A 16152-nucleotide genomic window follows, 5' to 3' on the forward strand; every position below is an offset into this window, starting at 1 on the left:
ATGATCTTAGCAATTGGAGACAAACCCCTCCACACATGCTTTGTTTTGGATCAATTTTAAAAAAAAATATTATATGATCAGAAATTACAGCTGCACAGCATGGAAGCCTTTATGCTCCCCTAAATGGAGGACAAGTTAATTGAGGAAATTAAGAAAATGAAAGTGGGGAAAGCCAATAGGCTGGATGGCTTCTCTGCCAAGTTCTATAGACACTTCCTTGAACTCCTGCCTGTCAAGATGCTTGAACTGTTTGAATCACTTCTGGAGAGCAGAGCACCCTTCCCCCTACACCCAGGGAAACTTTTTTATCGATTATTCCTAAACTGGGAAGATATGCCATGCTATGTTCCAATTACAGGCCCGTATCACTTATTCACAGTGATATTAAAATATAGGCAAAAGTTCTCGCAATGAGATTGGAGAAGGTTGTGGGCTCTATCGTACACGCAAATCAGGCAGGTTTTGTCAGAGTCCATTATGGCTCTGATATGACTTTTTTCTTTAATCATACAAATGCAGTCCCAAAGCTTATTCAAGCTTAAACAAGGATGAGAGAAAATATTGCACAACAGCTGTTGCCATTAGCTGTAGTTGAAACCCAAGTTCTTAGCTATGTCCAGAATTTCACAATTCAATGGGACTTCAGTGTGATACTGCTAGCGTATGTTTGCAGGATCAGGGCCTTTACACAGATTCCCTTGCTCCTTGTAAGGGTCTTTCAAACAGCAACAGGGGAGAGAAACACATTTTTAAAAACAAGAAAATGTGATTGTGCCAACAACAAATATCAAGAGGGAGGTCAGGGCAGAAATGGGGGAATGCAAACTACTGGGTTAATATGATTATTTGAAATTGTTTAGATTTCTTTTTGAGCGTGTTAGAATTATAGAAATATATGGCTAGATGGGACCTCAAAAGGTCATCTAGTCCACCCGCCTCCCCAGGCTGAGGCAGAATCCACAAGCTCTCCGGGTAACCTGTTTCAGTGCTTACAGTTAGAAGGTTTTTCCTAATATCTACCTGAATCTCCCTTGCTGCAAACTAAGCCAATTACTTTTTGTCCAACCCTTGGCAAATGTGGAGACTATCTTCTTTATAGCAACCTTTTCATATGTATGTTATGACATCCCCCTTTAGCCTTCTCTTCTTGCCCAATTTTTTCAACCTTTTCTCAGTGGTCATGTTTTCTAAACCTCTTATCATTTTTGTTACTCTTGTCTCTCTCCAGTTTCACTCTTTTAAAAGTGTGGTGCTCAAAACAGGATACAATAGTCCACCTGAGGCCTCACCACTGTTTAATAATGGCAGAACAATTACCTCCTGTTTTATGAATGACACTCCTATTAAGACACCCAAGAATGAAATCAGTCTTTTTTGCAACAGCATCACTCTCGTTTCCTAGTCAGAGCTTGTCTACCCTTAAAGCACTGCACCAGGGCTTAGTGAAGTTGCTACCTACCTTCTCCCATTGGTGTAGGTTCTCCACCTCTCCGAGAGGCAGTAGCTATGCTTATGGGAGAAGCCCTCATATATTGACACAGTGCTGTCCATATCAGGAATTAGGTCAGTATAACTATGTCACTCATGGGTATGGATTTTCCACACCCCTGAGCAACATAGTTTTACTGACATAAATTTGAACTGTAGAACAGTGTTTCTCAACCTTTTAAGTAGCAAGTACTCCCTAACTACTGAAAATTTTAGTAAGTACCCCAACACTCAGTTTTCCACTTTGAGAAATACAATCTTTTCCCCCTTTACCGCTGGACGACTGTATTTCTCATAAAGCAAGAGAATTCTCAGTTCTGCAATGCTGTGTGGCTGTGGCAGATTATAAAACCCCCTGCTGTTTCTCCCCTCCTTCCTCCTGCCCTTCAGTCATATAGGAGCAAAGGTCAACGCCAGCCAATCAGTATGGCCTGATGGCAGGGTCACAGTGTTCTCACACAGGTGGGAACTTGTGAGGTATGAGCAGGCACTAGCGGCCCACCAGAGTAGATAGCAGCACTCTCCATGGCCATCCCTAGGGGGGTGCGGCCTGGGGCAAATCACACTGTGTGGGCCCCTCTTAACATTTTTATAGGGGTAAAATCTGGGGTTGTCAATTTCACCGCTCAGCTACAGCAGTGAAATTGACAAATAAATTGACACCTGCTTTCTCTGCAGGGGCTTTGAGCTGGAGAGGAGAGCTGCTGCCTGGCTGTCAGCCTGGGAAGTGGGCAACTACCACCCAATCTGAGCTGGGGTAGAGGAGACTTCCACGCAGGCTGGGACCCGGGGATGTGGACAACTGCTGCCCATCTTCAAGCCAGGGTGTGGGAGGCTGTCTCTGGGCTCAGAGCCGGGGCATGATTGGCAGCCACCTAGCTGCCAGCCCAGCTCACAAAGCACAAGAGGCTGCTGCCAGGCTCCCACCTGGGAGCTGGGACCAGGTGGGACATAGGTGGCTGCCACTTGGGTTCCCAAAAAGCCAGCGGCTGCTGCCCTGCTCCCTTCACTGGGTTTTTCGCCATGTACCCCCTGGCTGTGTCTCGCATACCCTCCAAGGGTACGAGTACCACAGGCTGAGAAACCATGCTGTAGAAGAGGGCTGGGTTTGTGATTCGCTGTAACCTCCAGATCTTTTTCTGCATTACTTTTTTTCTTTGCAAGTGTAGCATTTTGAATTTGCCTTTACTGAATTTCATTGCAGTGATTTCAGACCCATTCTCCAATTTATCATGATCATTTTGAATCCTAATCATGCCTGTCATGTTCCCCCGCCCAGCTTGGTGTCACCCACAACTTTTATAAGTACCGTTGTGCCCCCACCTAACTGTCACTCCAGCTACTCCAGAGTTTGCTTATGAGACTGTCAAGTGGGGCTGCGTCAAAGGGCCTGGCCTGGCAGCGTTGACTGAAATCACCCATTTGCTGGGCCTGTTTAGTTGATTCTTGGTGCCTTCCTGCACGTGCACCCCCGTGTCTCGCTCTGGCAGGCTGGCCACGGCCCACTGACATGCCCATACTGCTGCAGCAGGGCAAAGTGTGACGTCAAAGCACAACAGCTAAGCCTGTGGCCCAGCCCCAGCCGCTCAGGGGTCGCCTGCCTGGCACCTTGGCAGCCGGCACCGCTGAGAGCAGGCTGCAGGCAGCCAACAGCCAGAGCGCGCGGGACTGAGGTTCGGTTGCTGGGAGACGGGGTTCCGCGCCAGCACCCACCACACGTGCGCATGCGCCTCTCTACTCTCCCCGCGCGCCGCCTGCTTCGAGTCACCGGCCGCTCAGGGAGACTGGGCGCCAGTCATAGCCGAGGGCCCGCGGGCTGGGACGTGCAGGGGAGGGGAGGCTTTCTCTCTCGCAACAGTAACTCTCTCAGCCCGTTTCAGGCGTACTGCGCGGGCGGGCTGAGTACCGAGCGCTCGCCGCTCACTTGTCGTTGCTCGGCAGCCGCCTAGCGGGCGGCCTCCAAACTGTCGTAAACTTAACAGACGTAAAAGTGTCGCGACACCCTCTCTCCCAGTCCGCGTTGCAAAAACGGCTCTTTGCTTTACGGCAGACCCGCCTGTCTGCCCCTGGGATTGGCTGAGGAAGAGGATCCGGGTGTTGGTTTCCGGATGCGCGCGCGCCCGCCCCCCTTTCCGGTCACGGTTTGTTGACGTCATCGGTAGCGGCCCGCTGCTGCTGGCCCGGCCTGTATGGAGCCACGTGCTGCTGCCGCCTCCTCCTGAGGGTGAGGGTGAGTGCGAGTGCGAGTGCGAGTGCGGGGTGGGGGACATTGCAAGCCCGCGGCGCTGGGGGTGGTCGCTGCTTTCCCCCAGTTGGATGCGTCACGTGTGGGGTCGAAGCTCTTTGAATAACGGTCTATTGCAGGGGTGGGGAACCTTTTTTCTGCTAAGGGCCTGATGGTGGTAGGCGGAAGACGGCTGAGGTCCTCCCACGGAACCCCGCCGCCGCCGAATTCCCCCCCGCCGCCAGGGCCAGACCCTGGTCTATTGGGACTAAATACTGAACCCTCTCCTCGCACCTCAAGCATCTCCCCTGCCCGGCTCCCTGGGCTCGGTGACGGGTCCCATCGCACCTCAAGCCCCCCCGCCCCCCAGCTGGGTTACCATCGCACCTCAAACCCCGCCCTCGGGTCTCGCCTGGTCCCATGATCGTATCTCAAGCCCCTCCCCCCCATCCCCCGGGTCTGCCTGGGTTAGTAGCACCTCGAGCCCCGCCCGGGTCTTGGCTGGGTCCCATCGCAGCACCTCAGAGCGCCCCGCCCCGCCCCCATCGTATCTCAGGGACACCTCTCCCATCCCCCGGTCTGGGGGCTGCGTGCGATTGAACGCTCTCGCTCTTCGAGGCCATTCACCCTGCCCGAGCACCGAAATGGACAATCGCGTGGGGTCTGCTCGGCCTATCGCTCCGCCTGCGGCGGGGGATGCCGTGAGTGGAGCACAGACCCCTGCCCCTACCCCGTCCCCGTGTTGGGGAGAGCCAGGGAGAGAACCCAGGAGTCTGGGCTCGACCCTGGGTGAGGCCAAGCCGCTGCTGTGGCTGAACCTGCGCTGTAGGCGTAGCCCCATGTGTGCTTACCAAAGGGATGTGCTGATCAGTAAACCCAGTGTCTGTGCTAGGCATAAGCGGAGTAAGCAATTAGGGCCCATCTTAAGGGGGCCTTCCATTTGTTTTTTATTTAAGAACTTGCCTGTTTTAGTATCGGGGCTGCTCCCCAAAATATTCCTGCTTAGGGCCCCCAGTGGGCTAGCACCAGCTATGAGAGGTTGTCAACCATGCATTTTAGTTTTTACTGATATGGAGAACTGAAATTGATTTTTTTTTTTTTTTTTTTAATTGACAGGGTATACTTTCTACTGACATCACTAAAAATACTATAAACCATACAATAATGTCACAAAAGTGTGTACTCGTGATATTCTGTATACAGGAATTCGGAATTACACAATTGTTTTAGCTGAAGTTAATTGATCAATCAAGTTCTTTGGGCGTGTGCAATAATAGAAAACCGAAAACTGATAAAGTCATGGTCAGTGTAGTTTTATGATACAAAAAGTGATTCTGAATGATGACAATCAGTGTCAAAATACAATATGTTTTCTACCCAATTTCACAGACATTTTCATTATTTATGTGTTTACGGACAGTGTAAAAATTGTACATTTTTTTTACTGAGTGTCTGTAAATTTACAGTTGGCTACCCTAAACCCCATCATCTATGTTACTAATAATGCCTCAGCTCAGCAGGTCTTAGGCTAGCATGTGGAACCCCTAGTGTGGAAGATGCTGAAGTCGCATCTGTCTGTGTCTGCCCCAGGGAAAGATGTATCAGCTCCATTCAGTTAACTTGTGCTACACTCATAGTGCAGATGAGGCCGTTTGTAGTCTTCCCTGGAGTTACTACATCAAGGTAAACGCTAGGATCCTGCTGTCTCTAAGGATATGTCTATCTGGCAATTAAAAATGTATGGCTGGCCCATGCCAGCTGACTTAATTTCTTAGGTCTGTTTAATTGTGGTGTAGATGTTCAGGCTTGGGCTGGAGCCTGGGCTCTAGGACACAGCAAGATGGGAAGGTCTGAAAATTTACACTGCCCCTTAACTGGAGCTCCATGTCCTGGGTTCTGAAACTTGCTACTGTGTCAGTTGGCACAGGCCGGCTGTGGGTGTCTAATTGCATTGTAGACATATCCTAACGGTAAGTCTACACTGCAATAAAAGACCCATTGGAACAAGTTTCAGAGCTCAGGTCAACTGACTTGGGCTCGTGCTGGGAGGCTAAAAATAGCAGCATTAATGCTTGGGCTGAAGCTCGGATTCTGAGATCCCCCAACCCAAGCCCAAATGTCTACACTGCTATTTTTAGCTCTGCAGCCTCGAGTCAGTTGATCAGGGCTCTGAAACTTGCTGCTGCATGTCTTTTATCGCAGTGTTAGATATACCCTAATTCGTCCTGCCTACTCCGATGAAAACTATAACTGCCTCATCTCCACTAGGATTGGCAAGTGGATGAAATATTGGTCTCTCTATACTCTTACTTAGCTTATAGTAATTGAGATTCATTTTGGGAACACTCAGAATAAAAAATACAAATGTGTGCTAAATCTGTCATGCTTGTTTTGTGACAATCATTAATTTGTACCATAGCTGAAATCTATTGTAATGTCCATTCATAGAAACAGAAGAGAGAAAAGTTTGTCATCTCAAGCTATTTGATATATACAGATGGACAGCACTGTGTGTTTAAAAGTCTAATCTAAAATCCTTGCCTTCCCTTCTGTTTCTATGAACTTTGCAGTATGGACTTTGCAGTAGCTTTAATTTTCAATGGAATTTTGAGTTGACGAATGAACATATATTTCAGGTAAGAGCCAAATCAATAAGTGTTAAATCTGCAAACCAAGTTGTATAGTACTCTGGGATCTTATCTAACTTGGAAATTTAGTGAGGCATGGGGCGCCCTTGACTGTTGCTTTTAATTGTCTGACTTTTCCCCCTTTCTCCCCCAGTTAGCAGGTAGAACATGTCTTTTCGAGGGAGAGGAGGTGGTGGAGGAGGACGAGGAGGCTTCAATCGGGGTGGAGGAGGAAGAGGTGGCTTCAATCGTGGTGGAGGAGGAAGAGGTGGCTTCAGTCGTGGTGGAGGAGGTGGCTTTGGTCGTGGACGTGGAGGTTTCAACAGAGGAGGATATGACCAAGGACCTCCTGAAAGTGTAGTTAGTAAGTTATACCAAGAGATTGTGTTTATTTTAATTTGGAATGAATGTTCTAGTTTTCAGTATATCTTTTTTTTCTTACTGCAGTTTTGGGAGAGTTCATGCATCCTTGTGAAGATGACATAGTTTGTAAATGTACAACAGAAGAAAACAGAGTGCCTTATTTCAATGCACCAGTTTACTTGGATAATAAAGAGCAGATTGGCAAAGTGGATGAAATATTTGGACAGCTAAGAGACTTTGTATCCTTCAAAAGTAGATTGTTCTGAATATTTGTGGTAAAGCCAGTTACTGAAGAGAATTGCTCTGCCATTTCAAAATAGCATTGGGCTTGTGTACACAAGAATGTTTACTAGTCAAACTGATATACCTATATAGCTCCCTGTGTGGACACTCTTATTTTGGCATCAGAGGGGCTTTTTTTGATTTACCTTAAACTCCTTCCAAAGTGAGGTAAGCTAAACTTTAAAAAAAAAAAAAAGGCACTCTTATACTATGGTAAGTGGAGTTTTACAGAAGAGGAGTTTTACCACCATGATTATATTGGTTTCAGTTCACACCTTAACTTGTATTGCTATAACTTTCCTGTTAGAGAAGCCCTTAGCCTCTTTGTTTTGGAGACTGGTGGAAGACTGAATTCTTTTTTCTTGACTTGTGCCTAATAAAAGTACTATAAATAGATAAATTTGTTAGTTGTTAAAGTGCTACAGGACTCTCGTTGTTTTTTGGTGGGTCCTTACATTGCTTAGTGTTTTTCCTTTTGCTGTGAACCACAAGGATGGCACTTGCCATTTATAAAACTGCCACTGTTATAAGTCTGGGTCATCCCAAATTTCTGTGAAAACTTGTGTATGGATCCACTGAAGGGCACGCTGCAGGAGGAGGAAAGATGATGTTTCCACATGGGCAGCAGAGAATCCATATGTTAAAACAGACTAACTTTCGGGCTGAAGTGATAGAACAAGACAGGCAGGCACTAGGGTTTTTCCTGGTGGCAGTTTTTTGTGTGGTGTGGTGGAAATGGAGTTGGTTGAGCTTTTTTTAAAGAGCTGATAATTAGAATGATTTAATCCTATTATCAATACCTGGCAAAGGGGACTCCACTTACAGATGTGGACTATCCAAATATAGGTGGTATTGAGGACTTAAAAGTTTGTGTTTTGGAGTCAGGATCTTCTGCCACCATGTGTGACCTTAGACAAGTTGGTTGACTTTCATTTCTCATTTTCCCCATATCTTTTTTTATTTGCTTCCTTTATAGGATATAAAGGATCACTGGATGCTTAATCTGCTTTAAAGATTATTAACAATCCATTAATTTGTTCATTAATTCAAAGTATATTTAAACAAATACTAACCTATGTATGCGTGAAAATACTGTATTCAATAGGCTGCACTAACGTGTGTTTTAGACATTAATATGGTATTCCAATATGGTATACCAAATTAATATGGTATTCCAATTCCAAATTACTCTAGATTATGTGTGGGTCATGACTTAGTTTTGCTGCTTTTTTCACCTAGTACTGTTGATGGTATTCGTAATTGGTACAAAAGGGGCTTAGACAGAAGCAGAAACCTACAAAGTATGTTTGATAGATTTGTCTCCTTTATAGTTTTACTGCTAAATATTCTCCCTCCCTTTTTTTCACTTACTATGGCTGCTTGAAGTTAAGCTCCTAAATCCGTATTCAGGAACCTAACTGAGTGTTCTGGCTTTTCAAACATGCAGACCTCTTTGCAGTTCTCAATGGGAAATGGGGTGTTGAGTATATTTGAAAATCAGGACACTTAAGCTTATAGGTCCATATTTAGTGCCTAATTTTTGGCACCCTCTTTTGAGAATATTGGCCTGAATGTATTAACTCACTAACTTACTATTTGTGTCAGGATTGTACTTGAGTTTCAGGAACAGTTTTCTCCTAGTTGCATATACATTCCTAAGTTAAAAAAAGAATGACCTAGAATCTGCAACTCATTAATTTTTCATTGTCTCAATCTTGAATTTTGTCAAGATACCAGAGCTATGAGTAAAGCTAAAAGGATACTGCTCTGTTCAAGTCTAGTCTCTTCCCCTGCCAAATGTGTGGTTATGAAATATCTTTTTACCATTACCACTTACCGTTTTGTCTTTCCCCTGTTGGTGTGTTGCTGGGTTAAACCTTAATACAGAAGGAAGAAACTATGTCCACAAAATGCTGTCAAATGCACAATGTAAACTGAAAAAGAATAGAAATATTTCTCTCTAATCTTTGTTACAGTAATCATAAATGTAAAAGTAATTAAAAAAAATCACAACTATGATTTAAATTGATAGAATACCAGCATTTATCCATTTATACAGAGACTTATAAATGCAGTTAAGTTACCCTTTATGTTCCTTAAGAAAATTAACAGTATTTTTCAGTTAAACTGTCAGAGAACATGAAGGCTTCCTCCTTTAAAAAATTACAAAAGGTGAGTTTATTAATATGCAATACAATTCTGATACATTCAGTGAGAGAGGAAAATATAACCTTATGAAGAATTTCCAAATAAACCTTTACATAGTCTGAATTTCCTGTTACCACATAGTCTAAAAATATATTTAATAATTGAAGTGAAAAACACTGGAGTGCATGTTTAATTAGGACCTTATAAAATGCATATGCAGTAAACAACTAATTTTGTGTTGTGCATTTGTTTAATATACATTTAATCTCATATAAGGAATTCAATTTTTTTTTTTACATGACACTCTAACCAAAATTTTTGAATCTGTTACTTTCTCTAGTTAGTAGTTCTCTGTTATCACTGATAGTTAACTGGCTTATGAGAATTTTGTGTTCATTTACATTTCCTGTCTGCTCTCACATACACATATTTTTAGCTATCTTTTTTTTTTTTTTTTTTTTTTTTTAAAGGTAATTTTTTAAAATCTTACTCTGGTTACTGAAATAATTTTCTGATCTTGACACATTTTTAAAAGTTTTGGGTGTTGCTCTTTGCAAAAAAAGACTTTAAAATGCTGATGATATTAAGAAAAAATAAGCTCAAATTCTTCCAAGAGAGGGAGAAAAGTATTGAATATTGGACTAATGTCATGCTGTTCCTGAAGCGTAACAGTGCTTTTGTCCTGCAGTTTTATATTGACCCAGCAAAGTTGTTGCCTTTGCAAAGGTTTTTGCCAAGGCCTCCAGGTGAGAAAGGCGCTCCAAGAGGAGGAGGTAGAGGGGGACGTGGACGAGGAGGAGGTAGAGGTGGAGGTAAGTGTTTATTTAAAAAAAAAAATTACAGCAGATTTTTTTATCAAAACCTACAGCCAAGCAAGCACTCAAGTAAATTGTTGTACTTTATTAGTATATTTTAAAATAAATACACATTTTATACATATTTTTCTACTTGATACCACAGTGAAAACTGGTAAAGTATGACTCATTAAAGAAACAAAAGCATGAAATTAAGAAAAAGAAAACTTAGTGAATACCAGTGATAATTTTTCAGAGGTAAAATCTATTAGATAATGGAATATACTCCCAAAGTTAATGGCAAAAGCTCCATTTCATAACACATTTTAAATCTAGGTTGGACTAAATACTTGAATATAGTGAATATAACTGCTTTGGGATGTGGAGTTGGTTGATCTATTAGATCTCTTCCATCTCTATTACATTTAACTTCAATGTGGTAGCCGTTCCACAGGTTAGGTTGAAGCTAGGTTTCTGATTAAAAGACTGATTTTTCTCTGACATGCATTTGCACACACAAACACCTACCTTCCCAAAAAGAAAAAATTGCTCTGAAACTTTGTATTTTGCATCTCCTCCACTGTTAGATAATATAAGACATTTCATGTAAAACATCAGTTTGAAAGTTACGGTGTCTTGAAAACTTTACCTGTTTACTTTTTAAATAATCTAGCATGTTTTGGCTCTCTGTCCAAAATCTAGTAACTCCAAATACGTTTTGTTTTTGATAAATGCCTTCTGGTATTTTTGGACAGGTATTGAGGTGGCTCATGGAGAAGGAGGCAGGAAACTGGGGTGACACTAAACCTTGCTTGCATTAACAGTTATTTTTGTTGCATTTTCACATAGAGAAGATGTTTTTGCAGTAACTTGTTGCATTCTTAGTACAGAATGGATTTGCAAATGAACTTCTCAAAACTTAATTTCTTTTTGCAGGTGGCTTCAGAGGAGGAAGAGGTGGTGGAGGCTTCAGAGGAGGAAGAGGTGGTGGTAGAGGTGGTGGCCGTGGTTTTAGGGGTAAGAGTGCTGTTTAAAAAAAAGATTTCAGGACATGTAAAACAAGTATTGAATACTTAGTAGCACTTTAATTTTTCTGCCATCAGTTTTGTAAAGAAGCACAAACTTCCAATAGTTTTATGCAAAAAGTTACCTGTATGGTAGTTTCTGCACATTACGACAGATTCTCTAAACCAATAATTTTTGCGGAGGGGCCACTCCATGAATTTTGATAAGTCGTCACGGGCCACACATTTCTACTATATTAATGAAATTACCTCACCATCTATTGTATAAAGACCCCATTATGTTCTTTCCACAACAAAGGAATTAAACTTAATAACAATTAACTGAATACACGTTTATCCAAAGCTTATCTTAGGAAGCAGTTCATATTGCAAACCATTTAGTGTTGTTATTACCAATTTTACAAGTGTTCACTAATGCGAAACTTTTCCTTACAACTTACATTTATTATTAAAATGAAGTTTAAAAAAAAAAAGAAATGAAAGTCAGTGTGAAGAAGAAAGTCTCTGATGGACATTGACAAGGGAGGTGAAGTTAGGTGTCATTTCTGTTGTTGCAATGCAGAGCACAGCTGCAAGTTGGTCATCATTGATTGAAGCTGTGCGCTGGGACAGGCGGGAGGCTGGTGGCTGAAGGTTTGTGCTGGGACTAGCGGGCAGGCGGGTGGCTGTGGCTGCGTGCCGGGACCTGGCAGGAAGCAAGTGGCTGCAGGTGCGCGGCAGGACTGCCCAGATGGTGAGGGAGTCGTGGGGCTGCAGCCCGCCTCCCAGCATGGCGCCAGGACCTGGTAGGCCGGACCAAAGTGTCAAATGGGCCGGATCCAGTCCGTGGGCCATATTTTGCCCACCTCTGCTCTAGACCAAGTTCAGTTTTCTGCATTTTTATATAAGACCAAAACCAACTTTAGCAAAAATGGGGCATACGAATGGATACAGCAATAGCTGGCTCCTTACTGTAGTAATTTGTGCAGTATTGGTACACTTCAGACATTTGCTTCAAGATGTGAATTGCTTAATGTACACTTTTCTCTTTCTAAACAGGTAGAGGACGTTAAAAAGTGGAGCTAACTGCTGAATTTTCTAGTGGACCTGAAAAGTAAAAATTGTTTTTAGAGAAACCAAAGTAATGAAATATATTGCCAACATTAATTGTTACAACTAATGGATACTTATCAACACATGAGGAAGATGTGTTTACTGACGAAGAATTGGAGGCAGCTCTTTATTCTTCACTTGAAATATACTTGAAGATTTTTTTAAATATCTGAAGCAGACTTTATATTTTATATATTTTTTAGATTCTTCCTTTCTGAAAGGCTATTTTAGTTAATGGTTTACTTTCTACTCCAACTTGAAGACAACAATCCACTGAAGAAGTAAAAAAAGAAGCTGCAGACTCTCTAAGGACACAGATATAACTATGTATTACGCATGACTCGTGTTTTGTTCTCACTGTCTTTTCATTGTTGGGTCTTTTATGCTCTATGTTCCATGTACCTCGCTTAATTTTTTCTTTTGTTTACTATTTTGGAATATTTTCAGTGACTAGCAGTCTAAAAACCAAATATTTCAACATTGTCTTTTAAAAAATAAAAAATTTGTACAAAATACTCTGCAAGGAAAGGAGGTTAACAAGGAATTCTTAATTAAAACTAAAAATGGACCTGTAACTTTTGGGAAAGTCAAGGTTGTTAATACCAAGTTCTTCTATAGGCCACCTTAGTCTTAGTGCCAGATTATGTGAGATAATGAAATGGGTGAGGAGTGTATGTCCCTTGGTTATTTTTCTCTTTGAGTTTCTGAGTGTCCGAAGCGGTGGAACAGCAGCATTGTGCTAATGCAATTGATAAGAGAATTATGTGATCCTAGTTAAACTCACTCAGCAGCAGATGTGCTGTAAGACAAGTGTTGCACAAAAGAGCACAGGATTCCACAAATTGCTGGCATGCGTTTGTTCTATGGATCCAATTTTTGGCAAGCCTGTCCAATGATGTGCATTACAGGATGAGTGGAATGCTAATAACTACTGTGGCTCTTCAGAGTTTGGGGGGAGGAGGGGAACCAATCTGTATTCTCCAGCCCTGCAAAGAGAATAAGGCTGAAAAAGTTCCTTTATGCAAAAATGAAAGAAGATTTTATAAAAATCTTCTTATCAATCAACAAGGGAAGCACTTGGCAATACCATTTATACCATGTACTGAGAACCTTTTACTAGAGGTGTACAAAATGAACTGGAGTTACGTGTTTTGTGCAGCAGTCTCAATATGGAAGAAAATAAATTTTGGAGTGGAACATACCTTTATATTCTCATTAACATTAAACTCATTTTATTGTAAATATATCTTTTTTTAACTTGCTCACTCTTAACGTATTTATTTTCAGTCCTTGCTATGCTTGTTGAATTATTGATTATTTGTATTACTATAGTATCTAGGAGCCTTAGCTGTAGACTTGAAGCTCATTGTATTATGCACTGTACAAAAACAGAACAAAAAGACAGTCCCTGCCCCAAGAAGCTTACCATCTATGTGTAATAGATGGGTACAAACAGAATGGAAGAGTACAAGGAACAGTGAGACACTGTTAGTCAGCATGATAAGCAGTAGTCTCTGCACACCAGCAGCCTAATCATAGTCAAGGTTTTGTAGGCATCACAGCAAAGGAGAGTTAGTTAGCTTTGTGGATGTTTTGGAAAGCACCTCTCAAGTATGTGGCAACATGGGAGAAAGCACAAAGGTGCTTGCTTGAAAATTTTACAAGAGGGCAATGGAGCCTGACCTTATTGTCTGAACAGAGGCAAATGCTGATGGCTCGATAGCAAATAAGAGATGATGGCAAGGTGGGGTCCGGCTGTAAAGGGCCTTGAAAGTGAATATAAGCAGCTAATGTTTTTGTGAGAGGGAAGTGGGAGCCAGTGGAATGATTTAAAGAGAGGGTTGATGTGGTCAAAGCAAGAGTCTAGGAAAACTGCAATGGCATTCTGAATGGATATGAATGGAGCAATTTTATATTTGTGATGGTCAGAGAAGAATGTTGCAATAATCAAGATAAGACAAGACAAGAAACTGGATGAGAGTTTTAGCTGTGAATGGGTAGGAAAGGCCCTATCTTAGATGTTATACTGAAATAATTGGCACGATTTAGATATAGTCTGGATATGAAGATGTAGACAGAGGTTGGAGTTGACAGACAGGATGGCAGTATCCATTGTGATGGTGGTGTTATCCATGGTGGTAGGAAATAATAAATTTTTAAAATTAAAACTAAATATTTTTAATCTAGTGAACTTGTTTTGCATTCATCGCTTGAGTTATCTGCGATTATTTGACAGCCCTATTTGTAAAAATGTTGGTTTTGGATCATGGACTTTCTAAGGACTTTTGAGAAGTCTCCAGCCTATGGCTTAAACAGCCAATGAACTTTAGAGTTTACAAGCACGATAAAAAATGTGCACCTGAGCACTAGCTTAACTGGATTCATGTCTCCATTGTAGGTTACATCTAATGAACTGGGATCAGCATCAGAAGGTTCAACCCACTGCCTAGTACAGTACTGAGCACCCCCAGCAATCTGGTGTGACTGGCCCTCACAGAGGAGTTGCCTTCAGTGAGCTATTTTCATTTAGGAATTTTTTTAAATAACGTTTTCTGTGGTGTGGCTTTGACATTTAGGCTAGAGGTGGCACAGTCCCTGTAATTAAGAATAAATCATGCTAGTTCTTCTTGTCACTGATAACACTATTTCTTATTGATAGCTAAAAGTAGCCTGAATTTCTGGTTCTTCTCATGAAAGTCTGGGAGGCACAGTGCTAAGTATTATTTATTTATTTACTTAAGGTAGTTTGGGCAACTTAATTTTGAATTTGCATATGCATATCCAAATATTTGGGTTTTTGTATGCTTTAATTCTGAATTTCTTGGTTTGGGATTTTTTATTTTGTTTTGCTAAATGTTCTTATAACAATTTAAATCCCTAAGTTAGTGATAGGTATTCTTAACCTTAATTTAATTTTTGACATTTTTTGTCTTTGAATTTCCTTAGTTTAAGAAGAAAATTCCTTATTTGGGAATATAAGATATCTGAAACAATATGATGCCTCTGTGACATTTAGCTAGCCACACAAATCAGAAAACTGCAGTTTATCTGATGACTAGGTATAAAAGACTGCATGTTTTCACTGCCTGAGTTGGAAATTCTGTTTAGAATAGAAATAGTAGTGGCCTATTCTTTATAGGTGCTAATCACCTGCAACCTCTGTTGACTTGCATGGAATTTACAGGAGCTATAGAATTTCTGAAAATTGTGCCAAAAAATTAGGCAAAGAGCAGTTTTCAATCAGATATCAATATGGAGGAGACACATTTTATGGTTTGGTTTTGTAAAATGTAGATTGCAGGGTGCTGAGAAAGTGGTTTCATTGCCAAGACGATCATCTCTTCTCTCCTTACAAATTCCTCCACCCTGACCCCATTCCAAAAACTGACTCAAATCCTTTTGTGGCAAGAAGTACCACATCGATACAAGTGGTACAACATCGATACTATCCTTTTGTGGCAAGAAGTATCACATCGATACTAGCTGCAGTGTGAGATCCTATGTAAGTGAATGCATGTCTCTAGGCATAATAGAAGGGATGGGTTTAGCTGACAGACTGATGTTCCATGATCTTCTATAGAACCTGCTCAGTAGTATAAAAGCAAAGCCAAATTACTTTTACGAGGGGAAGGAAAGTGGTGGCAAACCTCTTATTTGATAACGTAATAATTTTTTGTACTGAGAAAAATTGCAGTATGTTAAGTTCTTGTGGCAGAGTATGTCATTCATTATTAGTTTAGCACCTAGCACAATTGGCCCCCAAATTGGTTGGTCTCTAAGTGCTGCTATTATGTAAGTATCAAATGATAATCTTAAAATATTTATAATGGTCAAGATTTTCAAACAATTAGTAATTTTGGCTGCTGTCGTACTCTTTGTACACACCGGGTTGCAGGGCTGCTACTAGTATGTCAGGCCTCTGTACCAGATTTGGAGTGGTTACAGAGCTTCCATCATGGAGAGAGATACAAGATATATGTTTTCCTGAAGATACTTTAATGCACTGCCAAGTGTGGCTGGTACCAACTGAGGTAAGGTATGTTACTTAGTTTTAGCATTCCATCACAGGTACCTCAAATTTTGGCTGTCCAATTTGAGCCATCTCAAAG

The 16152-nt window shown here is 41.6% G+C and overlaps 1 protein-coding gene across 3 annotated transcripts; it reads left to right on the plus strand.

Moving 5' to 3' along the window:
- The first annotated feature begins 3626 nt into the window (after positions 1-3626).
- On the plus strand, positions 3627-13244 carry GAR1 (GAR1 ribonucleoprotein). Of its 3 annotated transcripts, none has more exons than XM_067568236.1 (7): positions 3627-3712; positions 6494-6703; positions 6787-6941; positions 9097-9156; positions 9821-9944; positions 10863-10943; positions 11990-13244. In XM_067568236.1, exons 2-7 carry the CDS (start codon positions 6508-6510, stop codon positions 12001-12003), a joined length of 630 nt encoding a protein of 209 aa, XP_067424337.1. In that variant the 5' UTR covers positions 3627-3712; positions 6494-6507; the 3' UTR covers positions 12004-13244. The 3 variants fall into 3 exon arrangements, with proteins under 3 accessions (XP_067424337.1, XP_067424338.1, XP_067424336.1); XM_067568237.1 differs by having other exon boundaries at positions 3695-3712; positions 6498-6703; XM_067568235.1 differs by lacking the exon at positions 3627-3712 and adding an exon at positions 6283-6348.
- Positions 13245-16152: the final 2908 nt, after the last annotated feature.

This window comes from Emydura macquarii, unplaced genomic scaffold (assembly GCF_026122565.2).
Source record: "Emydura macquarii macquarii isolate MOO-44397 ecotype Brisbane River unplaced genomic scaffold, CSIRO-AGI_Emac_v2 contig_2863, whole genome shotgun sequence".
Classification (NCBI taxonomy): domain Eukaryota; kingdom Metazoa; phylum Chordata; order Testudines; family Chelidae; genus Emydura; species Emydura macquarii.